Source organism: Rhinolophus sinicus, chromosome 5 (genome assembly GCF_057876585.1).
Source record: "Rhinolophus sinicus isolate RSI-liver-muscle chromosome 5, RSI-T2T, whole genome shotgun sequence".
NCBI lineage: Eukaryota > Metazoa > Chordata > Mammalia > Chiroptera > Rhinolophidae > Rhinolophus > Rhinolophus sinicus.
Genome location: NC_142505.1, coordinates 105,276,633 through 105,300,404, shown reverse-complemented (window position 1 = coordinate 105,300,404; position 23,772 = coordinate 105,276,633). Strand labels below are relative to the sequence as shown.

The 23,772-nt window shown below is 39.9% G+C and overlaps 1 protein-coding gene across 6 annotated transcripts in view; it reads left to right on the top strand.

The window, feature by feature from the left end:
* Positions 1-23,772, top strand: part of FBXW11 (F-box and WD repeat domain containing 11) — a 101,428-nt gene that overhangs the window by 16,668 nt on the left and 60,988 nt on the right. For 3 of the 6 annotated variants that reach the window (XM_074313896.2, XM_019741204.3, XM_019741197.3), the window contains one exon: positions 20,650-20,751. The exons of the other annotated variants lie outside the window; for them this stretch is intronic. In XM_074313896.2, coding sequence (XP_074169997.1) covers positions 20,701-20,751 — 51 coding nt within the window. In that variant the 5' untranslated portion in view covers positions 20,650-20,700. The remainder of the gene's footprint in view (positions 1-20,649; positions 20,752-23,772) is intronic. 6 annotated transcript variants of the gene reach the window in all.

Sequence of the window (23,772 nt, the reverse complement as noted above, 5' to 3'; positions counted from 1 at the left end):
ACCTACGCAGAAGACAGATGTAAATGTGCTCAACTTGACCCTTGTTGACCGCGCTTCCTGGTAACTGCCCATAACTGACTCGTCCACCCCCAACATTTTTTGTCTTCAGCTGGTGACTTCCGCCATTTTGGGGAGTTACTCAAGTTTTCCTGGGTCTCTCCCATGTATACAGGAGGTATATGTGTTGTCAAAGTTTTGTTTTTCTCCTTTGAATCTGTCTTTTATTATAGGGATAGCTCAGCCAAGAACCTAGAAAGGCAGAGGAAAACCTTTTTCTTCCCCTGCAGAGCAATAAGCAGCTGTACTAGGATCCTAGGTAGGCTGCAGCATTTAGTTAGGTTTGTGTAAGTTCACACCATGAGGCGTTTCTTAGAGCATTTCCCCGTCGTTAAGTGGTGCATGACTGTAATTATAGAACTAAATTTTCAAGCAAAGATATTAGCAATACTATATACTTATTTTCAAAGAGCTGGCTGCTTGTGTTTTCCCCACAATCGCTGCATGCAGTTAATCAAAAGGATAATGAATTGACAAGGGACTGTCCCATACACTAAAGATTACACCTATATTAAGACTGTCTGCACTGTGAATAAGTATTTTGGAAGTCTTCCCTGCTGGGTGGGGCATGACTTTGTCCAGTCCCGTGGTCAGTGCCATCACTCCAGTTACGTGGGAGCGCCACCAGCTCAGGGAGTCTCACAGAGACGGGAAGAACATGGAAATGACTAGGCCGGGAGGGAGAGTGACTCACTGACAGAAACCTCACCTGGATACTGTGACGAGCTTCCAGTTTCAAGGGATGAACAAATCCTGGTTAAAGCGTGTGTGTGTTTTACTGTATATAACTTACGTGTAGTGTAGAACACAAATCGTAAGTGTACAGAGCAATGAATTTTTATGTATGTGCATACCACACGATGTAACCACTGCCCGCATCAAGATAAAGAGCATTTCCAGAACCCCTTGAGGGCTTCCTCTTGTCTGTGCCTCCCCCAGGCAGTAAACCCTCCCAGAGGTGTATTCTGGCCTCGTGAGGGCTGTTTGGGGATTTTATGTAAATGGAATGTACAACATATACTCTTGTGTTCTCTCTCCCTGCTCATTATTACATCTATTTTGTAATAACAGTTCATCTATTTTGTAGTAACAGTCGTCTTTCTTTTTTTTTCTTTTTCTCCCTTCTTCTGCCTCCCTCCCAACTCCGGTTCAAGCCATTCTTTCTCAGTGTAGTTGGTAGGACACAGCTCCCTGGCCCATGCTGGTTATTATGAGCCTTGAGCCCCCCCCCCCCCCCCCCCAGGCAGTTGGTCACCGTGGTGGGCAGCCCACAGCAGCTCACAGCAGCCCAGCTCCAGGGAGAGCCATTGTTCACAATCTTAGCTGTAGAGAGCGCAGCTCACTGGCCCATGTGGGAATCCAACCTGTGACCTTGGCGTTAGGAGCTCTGCACTCCAACCACCTGAGCCACCGGGCCGGCCCACAGTAGTCTTTTCCCCTTCTGCATTATTCCATTGTATATATAGTCCATGGTTAGTTTATTTTACTGTTGATGAATTAGTTGGGTTGTTTCCAATTTGGGGCTGCTATGATGAATAACACTTCTAAGGTGAACATAAGCACTTGGTTCTATCAGTTATGAAAACCCCAGAGTGGAATTCCTGGGTGGTAGGTTAGGCATATGTTTAGCTTCAGTAGATAATGCGTAACTGTTTTCCAAGTGCTTGTGCCGATTTACACATTCATAGGGTGGAGAGTTCCAGTCACCCCTTGGTTTTGCCAGTCCTTTCGCTTTTAGCCATTCCCATGGGGGTGTAGTGGTATCTATATTGTGGTTTTGTTTGTTTTTTATTCAATCAGCTTTATTGAGGTATTGTTTCCGTGCAATAACATGCACTCATTTAAGTGCTCTGTTTGAGTTTTGAGAACGGTATACACTCATGTAACCACTCCCAGAAGCAAGATACAGAACATTTTTACCCTCACTCCTCTTTGCAGTCCCCGCACTCCATCTCTGGCCTCAGCTAACCTGCTTTCTGTAACGAGGTTTGTTGTGCGTGCGTGCGTGCGTGTTCTAGAATTTCAGATAGATGGAATTGTACAGCGTGTATATCCTGCATGTACTCTTACTACGTTTGGCTACTTTGCCCAGCATATGTTTTGTAATTCATTCTTGCCGTATCAGTTGCTTGTTCCTTTTTTTTTTTGCTGAGCAGTATTACGTTATACAAATACACAACAGTTTTGTTTATCCATTCTCCTGCTGATGTATATTTGGGTTGTTTCCACTATTTGACTGTTATGAATAAAGCTTATTTGAACATTTGCATTCAAATTTTTGCTGGGAGATTTCTTTTCTCCTGGGTATACCTAGAAGTGGAATTGCTGGGATAGAGTGTAGATGTATGTTTAGTTTTTCAAAAACCTACCAGATCTCTCACAGTGGTTGTGCATTCCTGCAGTTCCTCCCACGGTATCTGAGCTTTCCAGTTGCTCTCCATCCTCGTCAGCACTTGGGACTGTCAGTCAGTTTTATCCATTCCTATAGGTGTGAAGTGGAGTCTCGTTGTGATTTCCTTAATGACAAATGATGTTGAGAATTTTTTTTCATTTACTTGTTGGCCGTTTAGATATTCTCTTTGAGAAGTGCCTCTTCAAGTCTTTTGACCCTTAAAAAACCTTGAGTTGTCTTTTCCTTACTGATTTGTGGGCATTCTTTATAATAGTCTGGAAATGTTCTATGCCAGACACACACATTGCAGACTTGTTCTCCTGTTCTGTTGCTTGCTTTTTCAGTGTCTTGGTACTGTTTTTTGATAGACGAAAGGTCTTAACACTAATGAAGTCGAATTAATACTTTCGTGGTTACTGTTTTTTTGTGTCCTATTAAAGAAATTTTTGCTTACCCTAAGGTCTTGGAGATAGTCTATGTTTTCTTTTAGCTTTATGGTTTTACCATCTCAAAATAATTTTTTTTTAATGGCTGAGCTAGGGATCAAGATTCATTTCCCCCCCATATAATTATCCAATTAGCCAGTGTTGTTATTTACACATATATTTAAAAAAATTGAAAAATTGTTGAATAAGAAATTTGTATTTTCTTTTTATAGAAGTAATCCATGTTTATTTTAGAACATTTTAAAATAAAAATAATGTAAAATAAGAAACAAAAAGAACAAAAAGTTCCCCTGATGACTAATATTAATATTTGATGTACTGCCCTCGCTTCATATACATATTTTTTCTTTCATGTATGTTTCATATGTATTTGTTTTTCATACCTAAAATTGTTTTGCAAACTGCTTTTAAAACAACAATATTTGTGGCATCTTTCTGAACCATTATATATTTCTTTATACTATTTTGAAGGGGTGCCTATGAGTGTGAATGTATATGAGTGTGCAAATGGCTAACTAGTGAAACTACTCCTTTATTAGACATATAAGTTATCTAATTCATAGCAACTTAAGCTGGATTGCTGCTTCTTGTAGGTTAGTCTTTGAGTGCGTCGGTGAGTATTACCTTGGGATAAATTCTAAGAGGTGGAATTGTTGAATGAAAGGGTGTACACGTTTTTAAGAGCGTGTGTGTTTTATTTAGGCAGAGATTTTAGGCACTTGCTATACTCTCACTGAAAGTGCTGGTTTCTCTATGTTTTTGCCACTTTAGGGTGTTAATAATTTAAAAACCCCAATTTGGTTAAAGAAGTTAAAAAATTGTTTAATTACCAATGACACTGGACATATTTCTCTCTGGTTATCTGTATTTCTTTTGGGAAAAGGGGAAAATATTTAGACTAGTCGTGGTTCTACTCTGCTGATTCTAGATCCAGGTGCATTTGGGGAGCATGGGGGAAGGAAGTCCCCGGGGTACGGAATTTCTGAGTTTGTGGTGGCTGGGGCAGGGCTGCCCTTTGTGATCTGGAGTGGCCATTTTTATTGGAGGTCGGCTGCTGAAGCGCCTGCTTTACTCAGCACACTGATCACGGCAGCTTAAGCCAGGTTCCCTCCCTGCTGTGACTGGGCCCTGTCTCCACATGTTCTTGATGAAGCCCTTCAGACCCAGTCACACTGGGCCTCACTGTCTGCTTCAAGGACACTCGCTCCTACTGGCCTTTGGCTTTGAGCTGGGAGGCGAGGTTCTGGAAGTCCTGCCACTTTCAGGTCGGCCTCTCTTTGTTTATGTGCAGTGAACCCTATCTTCAGCCCAGGGGCACCCTTGTCAGGTTTCCAGCGCCAATGTACATGGCCTTTCATTTGGATGTTCCTTTGATGATTTCAGTTGGCACCAGTCAGAAACCCCAACATGGACACCTCCGGAGTCTCGTCAGTTTTTGCTCTTTTTCACACTAGCTTTTGCACTTCAGTCACAGCGATTCTGCGCCCCCCCAACTCCATTTCTCCAGTGCACCAGGTTCTGTCTTGACATAACAACATTATCATTTGTTTTCAGCGTGTCTTCACCCTTTCCTCCTTTCTCGCCTGGTTAACCTCTGCTTGTCCTTCAGAGCTGAGCTCAAGCATTTATTTCTCAGTGTCTGGGTCCCCTCGGTGTCCGTCCCTGCAGGTTAGAGCCCTAGTCATGTTCTTACAGCACCGTTCTTTTTCTTCAGAGCGGTTAACTAGTTGTAATTGATAAGTGGATTACATAATCCCGCACTGAACAGTCAGTTCCTTTATTAGAAAGTAATCTCCATAGGGACGAAGTTCATGTCTGTCACGTCACATTCAGTTCATAGCATATTCCCAGCATCTAGCTTGTTGCGTGCCACACAGTTGCCCAGTTGAATGAGGGAATAAATTTGGGAGGGCAAATGAGCATTACCGGCGTGTATCCGAAGTCTGTGTTTGTAAAACGAATACCTTCACTCCTTAAACTCTTAGTGTTTTCTGTTTCTCAGTATCATCTTTTAATTTTAAACGACTTGATCCTGAATGTTAAGCTTTCGCATCAGAAACTCCTTTGAGAAGATCAAAAAGCATCCCTTCTCTCGCTCTCTGCCTGAGAGCGAAATTTCAAAACCTGTTATTGACTTCTAATCTCTCCAGAGAGCCTTATCTCACTAATACTTCAACTGTCATTTTGAAGTTGTCAGCTGCTAATCTTTCTTTTGTTTTCTCCTCCCTCCCTCCTTTTCCTATTCCCGCTCCGCTCCCCCTGCTTCTCCCTCACTCCTTCCCTCTCTTTCTTTTTCTTTTTTGTCTGTGCCAATGATCGTGAATAGTGCTTCGTTAGGTTAAGTAAATTTAGTAAATGCTGCATATAATCTCTCCTCCTCTTGGAAATTCACTTGATAATCATCATTTTCATAATGTGTTTAAATTTTTCCAAACTTCCAATATTCCAAAGTTCCAATATTTCCAAACTTTCTGATCCCAGAATTACTCTCTCCTTTATTTTGGTTCAAAACCAGTTCAATCCAAGGGTATTCTTTACTGATTTTGTGCATTGCATTCCAACTCCTTTTAAGAGTCTTCTGTTACCCTGCCAGAGTAAGGCGGGAGGGAAGTAGTAGCACTTATTAAATGCCAGATATATTAGGTTGGTGCAAAAGTCATTGCGATTTGAAAGGTTAAAAATAATTGCAAAAACCTCAATGACTTTTGTACCAACCCAATCTACTATCCTTTTAACCTGCTCTGTAACCTTGAAAGCGAGGCTTGTTTTCCACATTTTAGCATATGAGAAAATGGAGACTGGAGAAGGAATTACGTTTTTGCTCAAGGTCACAGTGATTCTCCCTCCCTCCGTCTCTCCAAAGCCTTGTGCTCTTTCTTATCCCCACCTGGAATAAGAAAGAAACTCTTCTGATTATTTTAGAGGCTGCACATCTAGCTGTCACCTTAGTTTGAGGAGTGTTAGGTGGCAGCTTGGGACTCTCCAGAGAACCAGAGGCTCAGGACTGAGCTGTAGGGTCCACAGTCGAGGTGGGCAGCAGCAGATTCTCAGTGTTTGGGGAGATGAGAAGAGGGAAGCCTTGCCTGCCTCTGTGAGCCCTCATGCTTCCTTCCCTCCCTTATTCCAGGTTCCACTTGTTTTCCAAGTTCCAGTCTTTTCTACTGGCATATAATATCTTTGTTGGAGTTACAGGTTGCCTTTTGTCAGTGATGGAGTGCCTAGTGTTTATTGGGTGCTTGCTTTGGATGTAGCAGGTGTTGTACCTCTAGCCCTTCAAGTAGCTCACCTGCTTAAGGTGACATAGCGCTGGACCTGGGATCTGCACCTACCTCTGCCTGAGTTTGTTTGTTTTTAGCCTTAATAAAGTTTTTCATAAGGGAAACCTACACTAACTAATTAAAATTTATGGAATCATTTGATGTGCTAGTTACATGTTTTTTTATAATATGTATTTAAATTAAACATATAGCTATTAAACATTAAAATGCCTTTTTGTATCACCAAAAAATCATCTTGAATACCAAACCTTGGGAAACATTGCTCTAATCTACCCCCTTACCTTTCTTCATCTGTCATCCATGAATAGTTGGGTATATATCCATCAAAAGATAAGGACTAAAAAACAAAAGATTGTTAAATGGGGGGCCAGTATGCACACAATTCCATTATTGCACCTAAAAAATTAACAATAACTCCTTAATATCAAATAGTCATGTTTAGGGCTGGCCCGGTGGCTTAGGCAGTTAGAGCTCCATGCTCCTAACTCCGAAGGCTGCTGGTTCAATTCCCACATGGGCCAGTGGGCTCTCAACCACAAGGTTGCCAGTTCAATTCCTCGAGCCCCGCAAGGGATGGTGGGCTGCGCCCCCTGCAACTAGCAACGGCAACTGGACCTGGAGCTGAGCTGTGCCCTCCACAACTAAGACTGAAAGGACAACTTGAAGCTGAACGGCACCTTCCACAACTAAGATTGAAAGGACAACAACTTGACTTGGAAAAAAAAAAAAAGTCCTGGAAGTACACACTGTTCCCCAGTAAAGTCCTATTCCCCTTCCCCAATAAAATATTTAAAAAAAAATAAAATCATGTTTATATTTGCCTAATTGTCTCATAGATAATTTTTAAATTAATAGACTTTATTTTTTAGAGTAGTTTCAGATTTGTAGAAAATTGAACAGAATTCTCATATATTCCTCGTCCCCCTAAACTAACTCCCCCTCCACCACTATTAATGTCTGTCATGAGTGTGGTGCATTAGTCAAAATTCATGAACCAAACTGATGCATTATTTTTAACTAAAGTCCATAGCCTATTCAGACATTCTCAATTTTTACCTAATCTTTTTTTTTTGTTCCAGGATATCCCATCCCTTAGTTGTCATGTGGCCTTAGGCTCTTCTTGAATGTTGCAGTGTCTCAGACTCTCCCTTTTCTCTCTCTCTGTCTCTCCCTCCCTCCCCCACTCCCTCTCCTTTTCTTTCTTTCAATGACCTTGGTAGTTTTGAAGAGTACTGGTTAGATGTATTGTTTTGCCCTCTACTGGAATTTGTCTACTGTTTTTCTCACAATTTTTTTTTTTTAATATTGTGGCAGACCCAATAAAGTTCACCACTGTCCATTTTTTTTTTTTTTTTAAGATTTTGTTGGGGAAGGAGAACAGGACTTTATTGGGGAACAGTGTGTACTTTCAGGACTTTTTTTTTTTTTTCCAAGTCAAGTTGTCCTTTCAATCTTAGTTCAGCTTCAAGTTGTTGTCCTTTCAGTCTTAGTTGTGGAGGGCACAGCTCAGCTCCAGGTCCAGTTGCCGTTGCTAGTTGCAGGGGGCGCAGCCCACCATCCCTTGCGGGACTCGAGGAATTGTACTGGCAACCTTGTGGTTGAGAGCCCACTGGCCCATGTGGGAATCGAACCTGCAGCCTTCGGAGTTAGGAGCATGGAGCTCTAACTGCCTGAGCCACGGGGCTGACCCCTCATAAATTTTTTTAATGTTGATTTTTTTTCAGTTCAGCAGCCAGACTTGCTTCACACATTGCATATAGTTAACAGTCTCTTAAATCTCTTAATTTATAAAAATTGCCTCTCCCACCTTTTTTTTTGCGATGTATTTATTGAAGAAACTGGATTGGTCATTTGTTCTGTATAATGTCCCACATTCTGGATTTTGCTGACTGTATTCTCATTAGGTCTACATATTCTGTTTCCCTTTGTCTTTTGTGTAAATTGGTAGCTAAATCCAGATGTTTGTTGGATTCAGATTCAATGTGTATCTGTCTCAAAAAATAAAAACAGAATCCATGCTTTTCTGGTGCTTTCGTATTTTTGCGATATTCTCTATCTTTTCCAAGTAAGTGATTTTTGAAGAAACAGGATTTCTAGGCATGTGCATTATTCTGAGTTAAAAACGGCATGATTTATTAATGGTAGGTAGATAGTGAAACAGTAACCTGGCTGCAGGAATGCGCACATGTAGCTGTCATTTTTGCCAACGACAGTGATGACACATGTTATGGCATTGACAATTAGTATTAGAGTATTATTTCTATAGTGTATTTTTTGTAACTTTTTCCTTTTTTTTTTTAGTTCCGTAATCTAATGACCTTTGCTGTTGTTAGTGTATACTTAAACCTTATTTTATTCCAAAAAGAAAAAGGTGAATGATTATAGCAACACATATGATGTAGGGAGATAAAAACAAAATATGTAAGAAAATGGAGATGAAAGGAAAAATAACTGTAGGAAAATATGATAAGGGCAGAGATAAACTTACGCAAAAATGCTTAGAATAAGATTAGTTGTCATACGTAGGAGGGGCAAAGATTAGTCTCTGCTTGTAAGAGTATTGTTTCTGCAGCAGTTCGCAGGACTTTGTAACCTTAGATGATAAATATATGCCTTTCTCTGAGGTTATTAATTTATTTATTTGGTTTTTGTACTTGGTAAGACCAGTCTCATTTCTTATTTGGAATGAAGTGCCTGTAACGATGTGGATAGGTTCCTCAGTATTGGCTTCTGAGCTCTTTGGAAAATCTGAACTCTCATTTTTTCTGTGGTCCTTACTTTTTTCAGTCTTGGTGTTTTGATTAGTTTAGCCTGTTACATTTTTCTTTCTGTAGTCTCTGTGGTATAGCACAAATGGGATAGTCTTGGAGCATTTAGTTTTGAATACCTTTGTTTATCAGTAGAATAAAATGACTTCATTGGAAAATAAATATAAATTTAATCATTTATATTTCCTCCGCAGAATACTGTATCTTTATGACCTTGGCCTTGCCAAATACCTTCTTTGAGTTTCATCTGTTTTATATGAACGAAATATTTATGGTTGGTTACAGTTTTTCCAGTTGAAAGTGGCAGGAAACCCCACTCAAAACTGGCTTAATTCCAAAAAGGGACTTTATAATTGGAAAGCTCCAGAGGTAGACGTGGATTCCGGTTTCTTCCTCAGACCTCCTGTACCAGGCCCAGACTTTCCCTGCAGTAGCTTGATCGCACCAGCAGCTACGGCTTTCATCCTCTCATGTTCAGGTGCAGTGGGGAAAGGCGTTTCTTGGGGCTCCACATTGAAGTACTGCGATTCAGCTTAGAAGACGTGCCCTTCCCTGTGAATCAGTCACTGAGATTAGGCCACATGGCCCAAAACAAGCGTCCACCATTAAATCAGCCCCTCATAATGATAACGTCATATTTTTCTCTAGCCTCTGAATCAAGGTTTTGCTCTACGTGTAATCTTTCTGGACTTTCCATTAGAATTATTTGATAATTTAACAAATATTTGTTGAGTTCCTACTGTGTCTAAGCACTATAAGGACCTGAACACATTATATTGTAAATTGGTGAATTGCCTTACCAATTGCTTGTAAAATGTAAGTCATTTTGGAAATAAAACATCCAGTTTATTTGAAGATAAAGCACAATTTTTACAAGAAAATTTATTAATTTTCCTATGGTTTATAGGCCAGTTTTTTGGTTTTTGCATTTGATTATTTTCAAAGTAAGATTAATGTCACCTTTCAAACTTTCTCACTCACATCTCAATTTTGGTGGCTGTTTCTGTTGTTTCTCTATGTACTTTTAACTCATCAATGAAAAGAAATGTGGGTCACGGATTGTTTTTTCTCTTAAATGCATCACGAAATGTCCCCACGAGATTTGTCTCCTGATCCTCCTCTCAATTCCGTATTCTCTCAGCGTTAAGGAAAAACTTGTTTTCATGGTGACATCTGGGTTCTGTGCTTTGGAGTACATCTTGACTGATTGCTTATAGTTTAGTTATTGAGAAAGTAAAATTAAGTTACTGATAAATTAGAACAATGGAGTTGAACGGGGTTTTTGACAAAGAAGTCCAATGTCTCTTAAATTTATATTGGGCCTTTACATCCTGACTTCATACGTTCTTTGTGTGAGAAGTTCCAGAGTGTTGTCTGCACCTTATAGCTCGACTCCACTGGAACATGTGTTCAGCAGTAATTATCTACTGTTGAGACTATATGCTCTCAAGGGGGTACATACCACAAGCACCATGTGAGAGGTTTAGAGGGCTAGGAAAACATCTTAAGAAGATGGACAAATTGCTCTGTAAGGTCCCTTTCAGCTCCAGAATTTAATGAAATCTCTGGCTTCAAGCAGTGAGAAAACTATTTGTTTACCCAGTTGCCTGTAGGAAACAGACAATGTGAGGGGAATCAAAGAAGTGTTTGCTGCGAAGCAAGCAGCAGGAGCCCCTTCGGCAGCCCGAGCCCCTGGCTGAAAGAGCCACATTCATTTGTTCTTAGAGCCCGATGGATTGTGAGGCACTCAACTTCCTATTTGAAAACAAGGTCAGCTTAGGATACGAGAACAATGGACTGAATGAGAAAGCAGAGCAAGTGTAAGGTTTACTATAAATTTAATTAAGGGAGGTAATATGTGCCCCTTTCTATCTGTTAGCTTTGACAACTCTCTTTTCGTACTATTACGAAAGAAGCAAAATTTTGATTGCCACTGTTTTCTAACCACCCCACTGTGTGTGTGTGTGTGTGTGTGTGTGTGTGTGTGTGTGTGTAAAGTTTTAAAGGTTGAGGCTCTACGAACTTAGAATATGTGTTTCTCAGGGATAGGTTTGATTAGGTCTCTGAAAATAAATATGTATTCGAGAAATGAGCAGTGTTTAGAAAATAGTTGAGGGCTTGTTTAAATGGTGTAAGGTTTGAATCCAAAAGGTATTTTTTAGCAGGACCAGCTTTCATGATACAGGTGCTTATTCAGAGTTCATAATGACACAGGAAGCCTAGGAGATGGAAGCTTCGAAAGTGATTTTTAAAATACCACTAGTTGGGTTTTAGCACTCTTGAAAAAACAGTGCAACTGCATCTTTAAAAATATTTTACACTTGTTTAGGAATTTAGCCATCTTTCTCCCTTTAATAAGTTTTAATACGAGAATACTGGGTTTCAAGAATTCTTGTGTGGCCCATGGAAGCATTTAGTATACTGACGTTCAGTGAATTCTTTTTAATGAATAATCAGTTTAAAATGATACAATTAAAATAGGATTATGATGTGGTCTGATTCTTGAGTCAAACCCATTGAGGGTGGATGTAATAGTATTTCCCAAGTCATGTTCCTTGAAGTGACATCTCTTCCTAGAAGAAATGAGACTGTTCATTATATCAGGAGAAAACAAGTTTTCACTGTGTACTCATGCCTTTAAAAACATGGTAAACTTTGCACACTCTTACAGGAAAGTAGGCTCAGTGTATTATAGGGCAATCAGATCTTGTGCAGACACGTCCAGAAATTCTCTGATTGAAGTTTTTTGGCTTGCGAGAACTTGTAAAGGACGAGGAAGGGCTGCAGCTAGCACCTGTGCTGCGATGGTGAGGAAGGGGAAGTTGCACTAGCTCAGGGGAGCCAGGTGCTCTGGTGTAGTTGATGAGAGCAGATGTCTTTCAGTTCTCAGCCGATGTCTAAAAACAAGGTGAGCTTTTAGTTCTCTCACTTCGAAGGCCTCTCAGGTGTCATGCAGCATGGACTGGCAGATATTTAGAAGTAGCCTCATAAGAGCACCATTACTTAAGAGTTTTCTGCCTCGGGACCGCCAGTTAGCTACCTGGAAGACACACATTGAAATGAATTTAGGTGGTGTCTTAACCCCACCTGCTTTTCACAGCCATTGAAGGAGAGAATGGCCTAGAATCAAGGGGCAAGCAAGGTGTACGACCAGATCCCCAAGTAACTGTGGGAATGCTGGTTACTCTGATTTGAGGTGGCCCGGAGGAGCGAGGGTTGAGAAACAATACTGCCAATTGTATACCAGCTGCATCTGAAAAAGAACATGGTAGACAAAAGAATCAAATAAAAAAACCTATATTTAATTCTGTATACTTTGTATGTATTTTATATTGTATTAAATAAAAATGGGATTACAATGTAAGTCCTGATTTGTAGCCTTTATTCACGTACTGTTTCTTGAACTTTTTCAGTATATTGTCACTTTCTTATGTGGTAAACTTCCGTCTGGGTCAATAAATACACTACTTCTAGAACATGATTTTTATTTGGTAGACGCATAATATTTTGTCTTCTGCATAATTTGTAATTTATTTAACCAGTCCCTACTGGTGGTTATTTTTTCCTTTGCTATTATGGTGTTGACATATACGATGAACATCTTAGCTACATTTTTGGACTTATTTTTTTTTCTCTTAGTATAATTTCCTATACATGAAATTGCTGAGTCAAACGAAATGCATTGTTTTTCAAGTCTTGAATATTGAGGTTGCATGTCAATCAGCAGTATAGATGAATGACAAATATAAAGTTTGAAAATAAATCAGAGGAAATTGCTGCTTTAGGGAGTTTAATGTAAAAAAAAAAAAAAAATGAAATGATGGGCAGTATACTTCAGGGAACAGTGTAGGGATTTGGAATCAGATAGAACTGCCAGTCTGCCGCTTCTGGCCTCTGGCGACTTATTTGATGTCTGTGGTCCTCACTCTCTTTCTCTGTAAAACGAAGGTACCTGTCTGGCCAGAGGTGGTGTGAGAGTTAATGAGTTCACTGTAACTGTACAATGTCTGGCACCTAGGACGCAACTCTGAAAATACCAATTTGCACCCCCTCCCAGTTTATCCTTTTTTGTAAATTTTCTTTACGTTTATCATTTTCATTGAAAACTGGATTAAACTTCTAGTGTCGTGGTCTCCTCTAGTCCTGAACGACATTCCTGATTGGACCACAGATGTTAACTGACAAAGGCTCAGGTGTACTTAACTGGTGTTTAATTCTTTCCAGTCTCAGGATTTGTGGATCTTGGATAAACCCCATTGGAATTGGGATCAGACTGATCTGACCTGGAGCTTGCTGGGAGAATCTGTTCCTTTTTGGCAACTGAACCTCTCACTCGTCCTGGTACAACTGAGGACCCATGTGGCTATGCCGGAAATAGATTATTTTGTTACATCCTGTTCTCTGTCATGCTGCTTAGAATAGAGAATCCGCTTCCCCCTCATGCATCTAAATCCTTCCCCTCTCTAGCTTCTGTAAGAGCTCTGAAAGCCTTGCGACATTTTTGAATCATGGGTGGTAGTTGTGAAGTGGACAGGGATTTTTCCCTCTGGAATTACTCAGGAATAAGCTGTTATTTTGATCTTCACTGCTGCTTCTGAGGGTTACTAGGTAAAATAGTTTTCTAGCATCCAGCATTTTAACACATTTTAAACCTAGGTGTTTAAGAGACTGGAAATTAATTCTTGGGACAAGACTTTGTTTTTATTTAAGTTGTCAAGTTACTATTTATGGCTTGTGACAATTTCTATAATTAAACACAATAAAGTATCACTTAAAATTACAGGAGATAATATTAAAATATTACCATAAGTGCTAGATGTTCATAGTAGAAAAATCAGAAAATACATATGAATAAAAATCTTTTAAAAATTACCCATCGTCCTCTACTAAAGATAACTGCAAAGATCCATTTGAGTTTCCTTAGCTTATGGGTTCTGGTATCGTAGATATTCATTTAGGATGGGATGATTGGACATTAAAAGTTGTTGTTGTTGTTGTTGTTTTAAATAGTGGGGTTTAAGGAAAGTTTGGGCTGTGGCTTTGAGTCCTGATTCCACTACTGTTTTGCTGTGTTCGAATCTCTATAGCAAACTTCAGTTTTCCTCATTCTTATCCTTTTTTTCCTCCTCCTTCCACTGCCTCCTTCTCCCCATGTCCTTTCTTCCTTTAACATATATTCTAGCTTGAAAATACTCTTATGGTGTACTATCTATAAATATATAATTCTACAATACAGTTGCTAAGAATTTAAATATTTTAACTTTTCTAGTTACATGTACATGGTTTGTGTCAAATTCTGTTATAATAAAAACCATTATAAGGAAAAGAAAGTCGTTTGTACATTAAGTGAGTGGACCAGTATTCAGTTCTTTAAACGGCTTTGGAAAATGCCTTTAAATTGTGAATTAACTTTTTTTTACAACCTGATTATTGTATTATGATTCTTGGTTTTAAAAACAAATTATTTTGGTGAGAGTTTGCTATTTCTTATAGGTTGCCATCAAACATTTTAACAGCAGAAGCCTAGGTTCTGAATCTTTTAAAACTTTGTGGCCCTGTTTTCATTACAACTGCTTGTTGCAAAACAAGTGTTGAGAATTCAAACACAACATGATAATCCATAATTTGGATTCACTTTAAGGCTTGCTTTATTTGTTCTGAGGTGAGGACAGCCACCAACAGAAACTGAATGGATATTCCCTAGCTTTCACACCTAGGTTTAGAGAGCTCGTCTGCTTGAGCCCACCTACTGGGTGATTCTTCTGAACCAAATCCCCACTCCTGGACAGAGATTCCCAGTGGAGAGGATGTTATCACCAAATGGTTACCATAAAATGGACCTTTTATTTCACTCCTGTATCTGGTAGCCCCATTTCATTGTCATGGCGCTCTTTGTTGGATATCCTGTCAGTAGGGAATGGTGGAAGAAAGAACCTAGACTAGTGAAAATTGACTTTAGACATGTGCTTCCAAAGGTAAATGCAGGCACTGTTTGTAGCCCATCTGAAAGAAATGTGCATTGGTTGTAAACCAAAAACAAGGGACTGTTTTGTAGGTTCTCTAAGAGACTTATCTTTCTCACTAACGTCGACGAGAAAACATCCAGCCTAAGAGAAAGCTTATAAGAGTTTATTTGAGCCAAACTGACGACAATTGCCGGGAAGCAAAATCTCAATGGATTGAGAAAATGCTCCACAAAGGGCGGTTTGCAGTTTATTTTATATGTAGAATCAAAGAGGAGGGTTACATGAAATCCATTGGTGGTAGATGAAGGGGGTTGGAGAAAGCAAAGCAAGGAAATATCTGGGATTGAATAAAAGTAAATTGGAGAGACAGGTACTTATTTTACATAGGTGGGTACAGGACAGTTAATAGTTCACTTTTTACAGCACATAGAGATGGTAATCGGGTAACAAGAATAACAATGAGGGATTCTAGTTTCCTGCTCTGGTCCGGAAAAAGGGAGTACTGGCATTCCAAGGGCATGTTATCCTAGATGCAAAAAGACAATAGACAGGCTCACTTAAGGTAGAGATTGACCTTTGTCAAGGAAGCTACAGGCTAAAGATGTGACTTCCCCACCATGGCCCACCTTAGTTAGGAATTTTTATGTCCACGCCATCCTATGTGGTTATTTTCAGTCTTCTGAGCGTGTCAGGTTTAACCCGGGGGGCCCTTTTCCGTCCACATGTCTCTTCAACATGCTTCACTCCAGCTGCCAAGAGTCATTCCTCTGCTTAAGACATTTTAATAGTTGTGTCATCATTGCCTCTAGCAGTGGTTTGAATATTAAAGATTTTGATGTCTCACTTGAAGGAATTAAAAGATTCAAGACACTCTATTTCACAATATCTATAAAAATGTACATGGTTTTTGTGCTACTTACTGCCTCTCTTTATCGTTGAGTTACTATTGAGCAGACTTTTCTCTCTATTCTTGTATGTGGCAAACGCTCTCCCCATGTTCTAGTAAACGGAGGATCTTTCTTTGACACTGGCTTGAGTTGGCTTAGTGGTAATCTTTACCCCTACTTCTTCATCAAAGCACCTCATGTCCCGCCATGCCAGTGTGTTGCATGAACCACTGCTATCTCTTTGACAGAGATTGTTGAAATGGGATATATGTTGAGTTTCAGAAAAATGATCTTGTACACATTGATAAAGTATTGGACTGCACATCTGGTAAGGATTGGCTGTTTACTGGTGAGCTATCTAGCACACAGTGTAAGAGCCGTCGTCCTGCAGGATGAAGTCCCAAGGTCAATAGATGGTGTAGGGGAGACCCTAATTTGGCAGCTTTCCTCATCTCCCATTTACATACTTGAGGAATGCTAAATTCATTGCACATCCTTGAATAAATAGGATGTGCCATTTCTTTGCTCATTGGCTTTCTTGTACTATTTATTCTGCCTGGAAGGGCTTTCTCTTTTTCCCTTGGCTACCTCCTACTCATCCTTTATGGCTTAGTTCAGGCGTCCTCCTCCTTTGGGTGGGTTAAGTCTGTTTGCGCGTGCATGCATTTACACAGCACATTCTCCAGATTCCCTCCTGTGAGCTCCTGGACTAGAGAGAATGGAGAGAATGTCTTAATCGCTTTTCTACCTACAGATAGATAAAAGGTCAGATAAGTTTTTTGTTGAGTAGGATTTAAGCCACTCAATTTGGTTATCTCAAGCATGATGGTAAGAATTAGAAGAGGCTGGTAATGATTCTGTGGGAAGTGGTTTAAAGAAAAAAATTGTGGGATTAATAGAAAATCTATAATAAAGCATATTTCTAAATCAGGGTGACATTAGAGAGATGATTAGCATAAAATACCTCTTCGGATAGCTTTGAAAAGAATTGCCTCTTTGAGAAGGAATCAGCGCAGGATATTCAGAATAATCCCATCTAGAAACAGGCCCGAAGTTAACTTTTGTGAGTTCTTCAAGCCAGCCAATCAGAAGACAAGGTGCCAGCGACCACTTTTTTCCTTTTGATTTGTGGTTCCTATGGCAATACGAAGAGAGCCTAGGACATTTCTCTCCTACCTCTTTTAATAACTTTCTGCTTTTGAAAAATGTCAAAAGCTATTATTCTTCTTGTCTATACTGACTTACATGGTGTTTCTCAGCATGGTGGCCCTAATTTTGGTTTGTGATTATACAGTGGATATGACAAAATTAATGAATACTGCCAGTTCAATTGACTAATGTTATTTTCTTTGGCTATAGAGCCTACAAATATAATCAGTCCAGTCGGGTGTTTGCTAATATTAAGACCCCGTTTGAATTATTTCCTGTTCTCTGTGAACAGTCGTAAATCAGAATACTGGTCATTACAAGTAGCTAAATATGACATTATAATGAACATTTCTTGGGGGTTTTCTACCCCTGAAGGGCCTCCCTTACGTATCTCCATTGTGATCTCCCTGGGTTTCTCTTGAGCTGGAGGCTGACGTCTCAAAAGGAAAGAGGCTTAGTTTGTATTGTTAGCTTAATAAGTAGGTCAATAAGTATCTGTTAAAATTGGTAAATATCCAAGGTATCAGGGTAAGTTCTTCAGATATATTTAACAATGAGATAGTGTTCCAGAAGTTTAAAGATAGATGACTCTTAGTTCAGAGAGAGAGAGAGATAGACAGACAGACAGAGAGACAGAGAGACAGAGAGACACAACAGTCTTGTGAATATAGCCAATATGAAGAAATCTGCATTATTCAGTTAAAGAATGATGGATAATAGTTATTCCACAGTAGTCAACATGGGTTTCCAACTAGGTCCCTGAATTTAAAAGTCAAGGATTAGTTACTCTGTTTTAACGCTCTTAGGTTGATAAATGTGGAACTTTTATTTTTATTCATTATTTTCAAATCAAATCAACGTCCTCTTGGTCCATTGGATCTGAGGGAAACCTTGTTTACACCAGCAGTATAGCCTTCCTTATTGAAAGATGGGTGTATTTCCTAGAGTGACATTTTCTGTTGAGTAAAGACTTTTTCAGCATTGCGGTTGGTCACTTAGCTTCAGGGTAATGGCGTGTGAAAGTAGTGTGGTTCTATACCTTTTATAAACACTGGCATCACGCTTGATAGCCACAGTATCTGTCAGGGATATTACAAAGATAAATTCTTGAAAATTAGACTCTCAAAGGATCCTTTAAAAATGTCTTCCTGAATATACAAGTTCAATATCAAGTTTTTAAAAACTTATAATAAACAGTTAATATTTTGAAATTAAGTTCTCAAAGTTTTCTTTATGTTGTTTTCCCTATTTTTTTAAGTACAGATTAGATTGTTAGGAAACCATGGGAGATCATCACTTTTCTTCTTTGGGCTTTCGTGTCTTCATTTGTAAAATCAGGGGTGGAAGTTTGCACTAAATGGTCTTCCAGTTCTCACAGTCGGTGATTCTTTGATTTATTGAATGTGAAAATTTGTGTTTTTTTTTTTTTTTCTTTTTTAAGTTTTGGATCACAAGTTATTAGCAGAATCTAATCAGAGTACAGTACCTTATGCTTTCATGTTTTTTACCGTTTGAGGCAAATAAATACATATTAAACCTTGCAGAGGGTACCTGTTCTTACTGAATAATTCAAAATTGATTTGCAGGTGAGCTTTGGTGTTAATTTGGTGTCAGTTGGGAATGCAGGTGTAATCCTTAAAACTCTGTTCTCAGATCTGAATAGTTCTATGATGTGGATAGCTACAAAGATTCCAAAAAGGAATTGAAATTGTGTTGGGAGTTTATTTAAATCAAATAATCTGCGTAATCTATGTACACATATGTACTGTGCACTTTTTTTTTTGTACACTTTTCTCTGTCAATCTACTTCTGATAACATCCTGATGTGTTTTAATAAGCATTTGCTGGATATCTCTGGATAGAGAGAGTTTGTTGTAGTGGGAAGTTTGCTTAGAGCCAGACAGGATTCACTTTAGTCCTAAATCTGCCATCACTTAGCCCTTGGTCTCTTGCACCGGGGATGAGTTGCTGTTTCAACAAATCCAGCCCCCCTTTCCCGATCCTCGGTTTCCTCATCTGTAAAATGGAAATAATACTTGTCTTACCAAGGGTTTTGTGAGGGTTTACTGTGTCAGCTGCCTAGCATACAAAAGAGCTTGATAAATGGCAGCTGCTTTCATTATATTATACAAACATTTATTCAGCATCTTTTGTGGCACTCTGAAACTGTTGAGGGTGACAAAATACATGTGCCCAGAGTGTCATTGATACACTTATACTGTATTGGCTATGGTGAGCTTTGGAATAAAGGCACATATTGGAAATGTATGGCCCTTTCATTGTTACCAAAAAATGGCTTGGTTTTCTATTCCATTCGATTCCTCTGGTTTTGTATTCTTTAACTGCCTTTTCTAAATTATCTCAGTACTCTAGTTAGTTACATTATAGGTGAGATGTAACTAGCAAGTGGCAGGTGCTGGATAGGAACCCAGGTCTATCTGATTTCAAGCATAGCAGTCTTTGTATATATTACAGTTGGGGTGACCATAGCACTTATTTACCAAAGCAGAACACTTTTGAGAGTGAAAATTATGCTGGGACAACAAGTGTAAACCTGGACTGTCCCAAGAAAATGAGGATATCTGACCATCCTACTTACAGCTAGGATAAACAAGTTTATAAGTTTGGGTCAAAGACTTCTGTATTTTGGTTAAACCCAAACACCACCTTTAGTTTTTTTGGCATGATTATTGATTTTGCCGTAGTAAATTAATTGACCTTAGATCTGAAAAAGTACTTATTGCATACCATAAATAATCTAATGGTTTTAAAATACTAGCCATAATGCATATATTTATATTTTACCTTTTTTCTTAATTCCCCGAAAACCAGCAAGCTTTTAAAAGAGAACGGGAATAGGTAAATTAAATAAGCGTTTAATTCTTGCTCATGTCAAATGCACTTTGTAAACAAAGTCCAAAATGAAAACTATGATTTTTTTTTTTTTTTTCCTTTGGGAAGTTAGAGATGTGGCTGACACTGAAAATCAGATAAGTTTTTAATCAGCTCTTTTTTATTTCCTGTATCTATCAATCTATCTTGTTCCTTTTGCCTGTGTCTCTAGGTCTCCTGTGATTTTATTTAGGGAAGTGCAAAACTGTACCCACATAGTGAAAATTCAGGTGCCTCTTTTTACAATAGAGGCATCATAGTCTTGTGGGACGTATGGATTTTCCTAGCAGATAAACCACAGTTTGGAATTCTGGCCCTCCCCTCTGCTGCATGTCCTTGCAAATGACTGAAGCTCTGAGCCTCGGTTTCCTTACACTGTGGGGTGGGAATTAGAGAACAGAGTTAAAGCGCCTGGCACATCGTCGGTGATGTATTGATGGCAATTATAATTATATGACAGAGACCAGAAACTATTACTTTTATGAAGCTACAGGCACAGTCGCACCACGAATCTTGTTTTGCACCCAAACTTTCACAGTTCCCTTGAGCGGGGGTTTAACCATTCTCTCTCCCCCTCTTGATTCTGGTCACGGTGTCCAGAGGAATTAGTGGTTGACAGCAGAAACCTTTGACTAGGACAGAAAGTGGGGCCTCTCCCAAGGTGTGAGTAAGTCGTCTGTGACCCCCACCCCTGACCCCCAAACTGCCACGCGTGCTCCCCCGCCCGACTAACATTCAAGTTGCCTGTGTGAAGGAGTGATTTGTTGCGGCCTCTAACTGCTTCTTCTCTTCCTTCCTTTTTGTCATCCTGCAGTGTTCTGTGCCAAGGTCTTTGTGGCTAGGCTGCGCCAACCTGGTAGAGAGCATGTGCGCACTGAGTTGCCTGCAGAGCATGCCCAGTGTCAGATGTCTCCAGGTGCCTCTCTTCTTTCTTGTTGTAAATGTGTTTTTTACGTATGCCATGAACATGTGTTGAAACTTGCAGTAGTGTGTTTAATCCAATGTTAAGTCTGCTAAATGTTCTGTGTAACCCTCTGCTTTCCTCCAGCCTGGGTGCCACACGGCGGACTTTAGTACCCAGAGGGCCCCTTCTGAGCAGATGGGTCTTCGGCTGGGCCCTGTTCTGCGCCTCTTTTTCTGCTCCTGCTTTTTATTCTTTCCCCCCTGACCTCGAAGTTGTGATTCTCACGTTTAACAGTTGTGCATGTGCCCAAAAAACCTTGACGTTTTCCATTTGGCTACTTTTAACAGTTCTTTGTTGAGTTGGGAGGGTTTTATAATTAAACTGGTGGTTTTTCTATTTGGAAACTCATCTTTTTGGCTTGCTTTCTCTCCCTCCTGCAACAAGGGAGCAGGGAGAGAAGCACTAATGGAATAAAGCCTCAAATTGAAGTTTATAAAGCTCACAGCTTTATGCTGCCAGTGACTGTCTGTCAGTTTGGACCACTTCCCAACGGCCAGATCTGACACCTGTCCTCTGGGTCCACCCAGTTTTCCAGGCCCCGGGCCGGCAGAGAATTCCACAGATAAAAGTAAAACTTTTGGGGGTGGGTGGTGGGGAAGGGTTGCTCAGAAAAAAAAAAAAAAATCTGTTAGCAGGAGTGCAGCTGGCCTGATCACACTGGGACAGATTCTACGAGTGCCAAGGCAGAAAACATTGTGGCTTTATTGGGGAAGCTCTGTTTAGAGAAAGCATGTCTTTAATTAAGTACGGTTTCAGTGGCAGCATTCAGTTTTCATCACTGCATATCCCAGACAGTTTGATATCTCTTGAAAAAGCATGATGAAATTCCCGGCATCCTGTCGAGACTGTCGTGTTTTAGGGAAACGCTAAAAATCCGGAAATGAGTTAGAGAGATATTGATGGCATGGGTGACGTGACTGTTCTCAAGGTTATCTTTCTATTCATGGTCCAGTTTTCAAATGGAGCTGAGGAGCCAGGAAGGAGGACAGTTTCCTTCTTATTGGAAGTGTGCCTTTTATTTACTTGGTGGCAAACATTTTGAGTAGCATCGGTGTGGTGCTTGATTCCAATTATGTGAGAGAACGGTGCTGGAATGTCACCACCACAGTTAGCTAGAGAATGCATTCAGTATGAGATCCGGTTGTCTTAGCGTCTGTGTAGAAAGGTGGGTTATAACTCGTAGGCTGCAGGGAGGCTCCGCTGTCATGTACGTTTTATCTTGGGGAAGGCAGCTTCTCTGTATGCAATGTAACTGGAACAAAAATGGCCTTGAAGGGGCCGTCCTTGCATGTGCTCTCCTTGGTGCTCGACAGTGGATATTTGCATATATTCATAGTGCACGTATCTGTCTCTATTTTTCTGAAAACGCTTACTTGGATGTTACCGTTGCTTTTTAGTGGGCTGATCCAGTTTTCCCCAGAAATTTAAGGTGGGGAAGAATTATAGTTGTTACTGAGGTCTCCAAGTGCAGATTCTTTTTATTGCATTCAGTTAACAATAATTGACCAATGGAAAGCATTGTTCAATATATTTCTGTGACAGTATTGTGAATTCTTGAGGTGGGGTGAGTGGGAGGAAGTGTGGGCTCCTACCTGTCTGAAAATGGAAACCCAAATGTGTTCAAGGTTCGTTTTTGACTCATCTCTCCCAGTGAAAATAATTTAAGAGAGAAAATAGAAACTTGGTCTTGACTGGACCTTGACATAAAGTGAAATACGGAATGATAGGCCCTGAAATGTGAATGGAGCAAGTGTTCATCGAGGTGTAGAGGGATCTTGTTTACTTAGGTTTTTATTTTCTTTAGTGTATAATTCAGAACATGCAGCACAGTAAAGTGACATACGTACTCAGCAGGTTGGAATGAGCATATCATCACTGTTTAGTTCCAGTTGTGAGTGGAAAATAAATGTGTATTAATGAGCCCGCCTCTCTTACAGGTTTTACGTATTGTTTCAACACCAGTGTTCCTCCTCTGCCTCCAGGCTCCAACCTGTGCCAAAATGTAATGACTCCATTTGGGTTTGAGCTTTCCAAAAATGCCTGTTTCGTCTATGCTGCCTCTTTGGTTTATCCCAAACATGACTCTGGCTTGATCTTGCCCGCCTCTCAGCAAGCCCATCGTAAGCGGGGCCCCAGATGACAAGATCAGCCTCCCTGAAAAGCCTGGTGGGCTTCGCTGGGGCTCCTGAGCTGCAGGAAAGGGTCCCCTTGCAGTGATCCCATTGGACCCTTGGCCAGTTGCAACCTTAGCCAGTTAGCCCCTCCATATGGCTGAATGAATGTATTTCCTGAAAAGCAGGAGTGAAAGTGTAGATGCCTTTAGGCATAATGCAGTCCCTCTAGTTTTGACCATTTGTGAGAAGGGAAAAGCCTTAAGAAGTAAAAATCATTGACTTCAATAAAACTGTTAAAAAAATAAAAATCACTCACCATCAACTGTACTCGGTACAGCTGTACATCACATATATATGTTTCATGATAATCGTGTGAGGTGGGTGTTCTTACCCCATTTTTCAGCTGTGGAAACTGAGTCTCTCAGAGATGATATGTGTGATTAATACTTACATAGCTGTGAAGTGGTGTAATTGGCATTTGAAACCCAGATTTGCCTGATTCCAAAATTGGTTTTCTTTCCTTTATACTGCAATGCTACTATTTCTAGAGTTTTCCATCTTAGTTTTGTTTGTGAAAACTTTACTATTAATATCTGGTGTATAGCTTGTGTAGTCATTATTTATTTGAAAATAAATAAAGAAATACCTGCCAGATATCTATAGGGGGGAAAATTGCTGTCCTTTTGCCAAAATGAGCCCGCTGAATCTTAAAGCCAGTGAATGTCTTTTCTGTAGATTGAATTCCATGACTGTTTACTGAGCACGTGGTATGTACCAGGCCTATACTGGTGCCGGGCATATACAGACCTGTTCCTGCTCTCAAGGAGCCTATTGTAATAATCAGACCTTTTGAATAAAA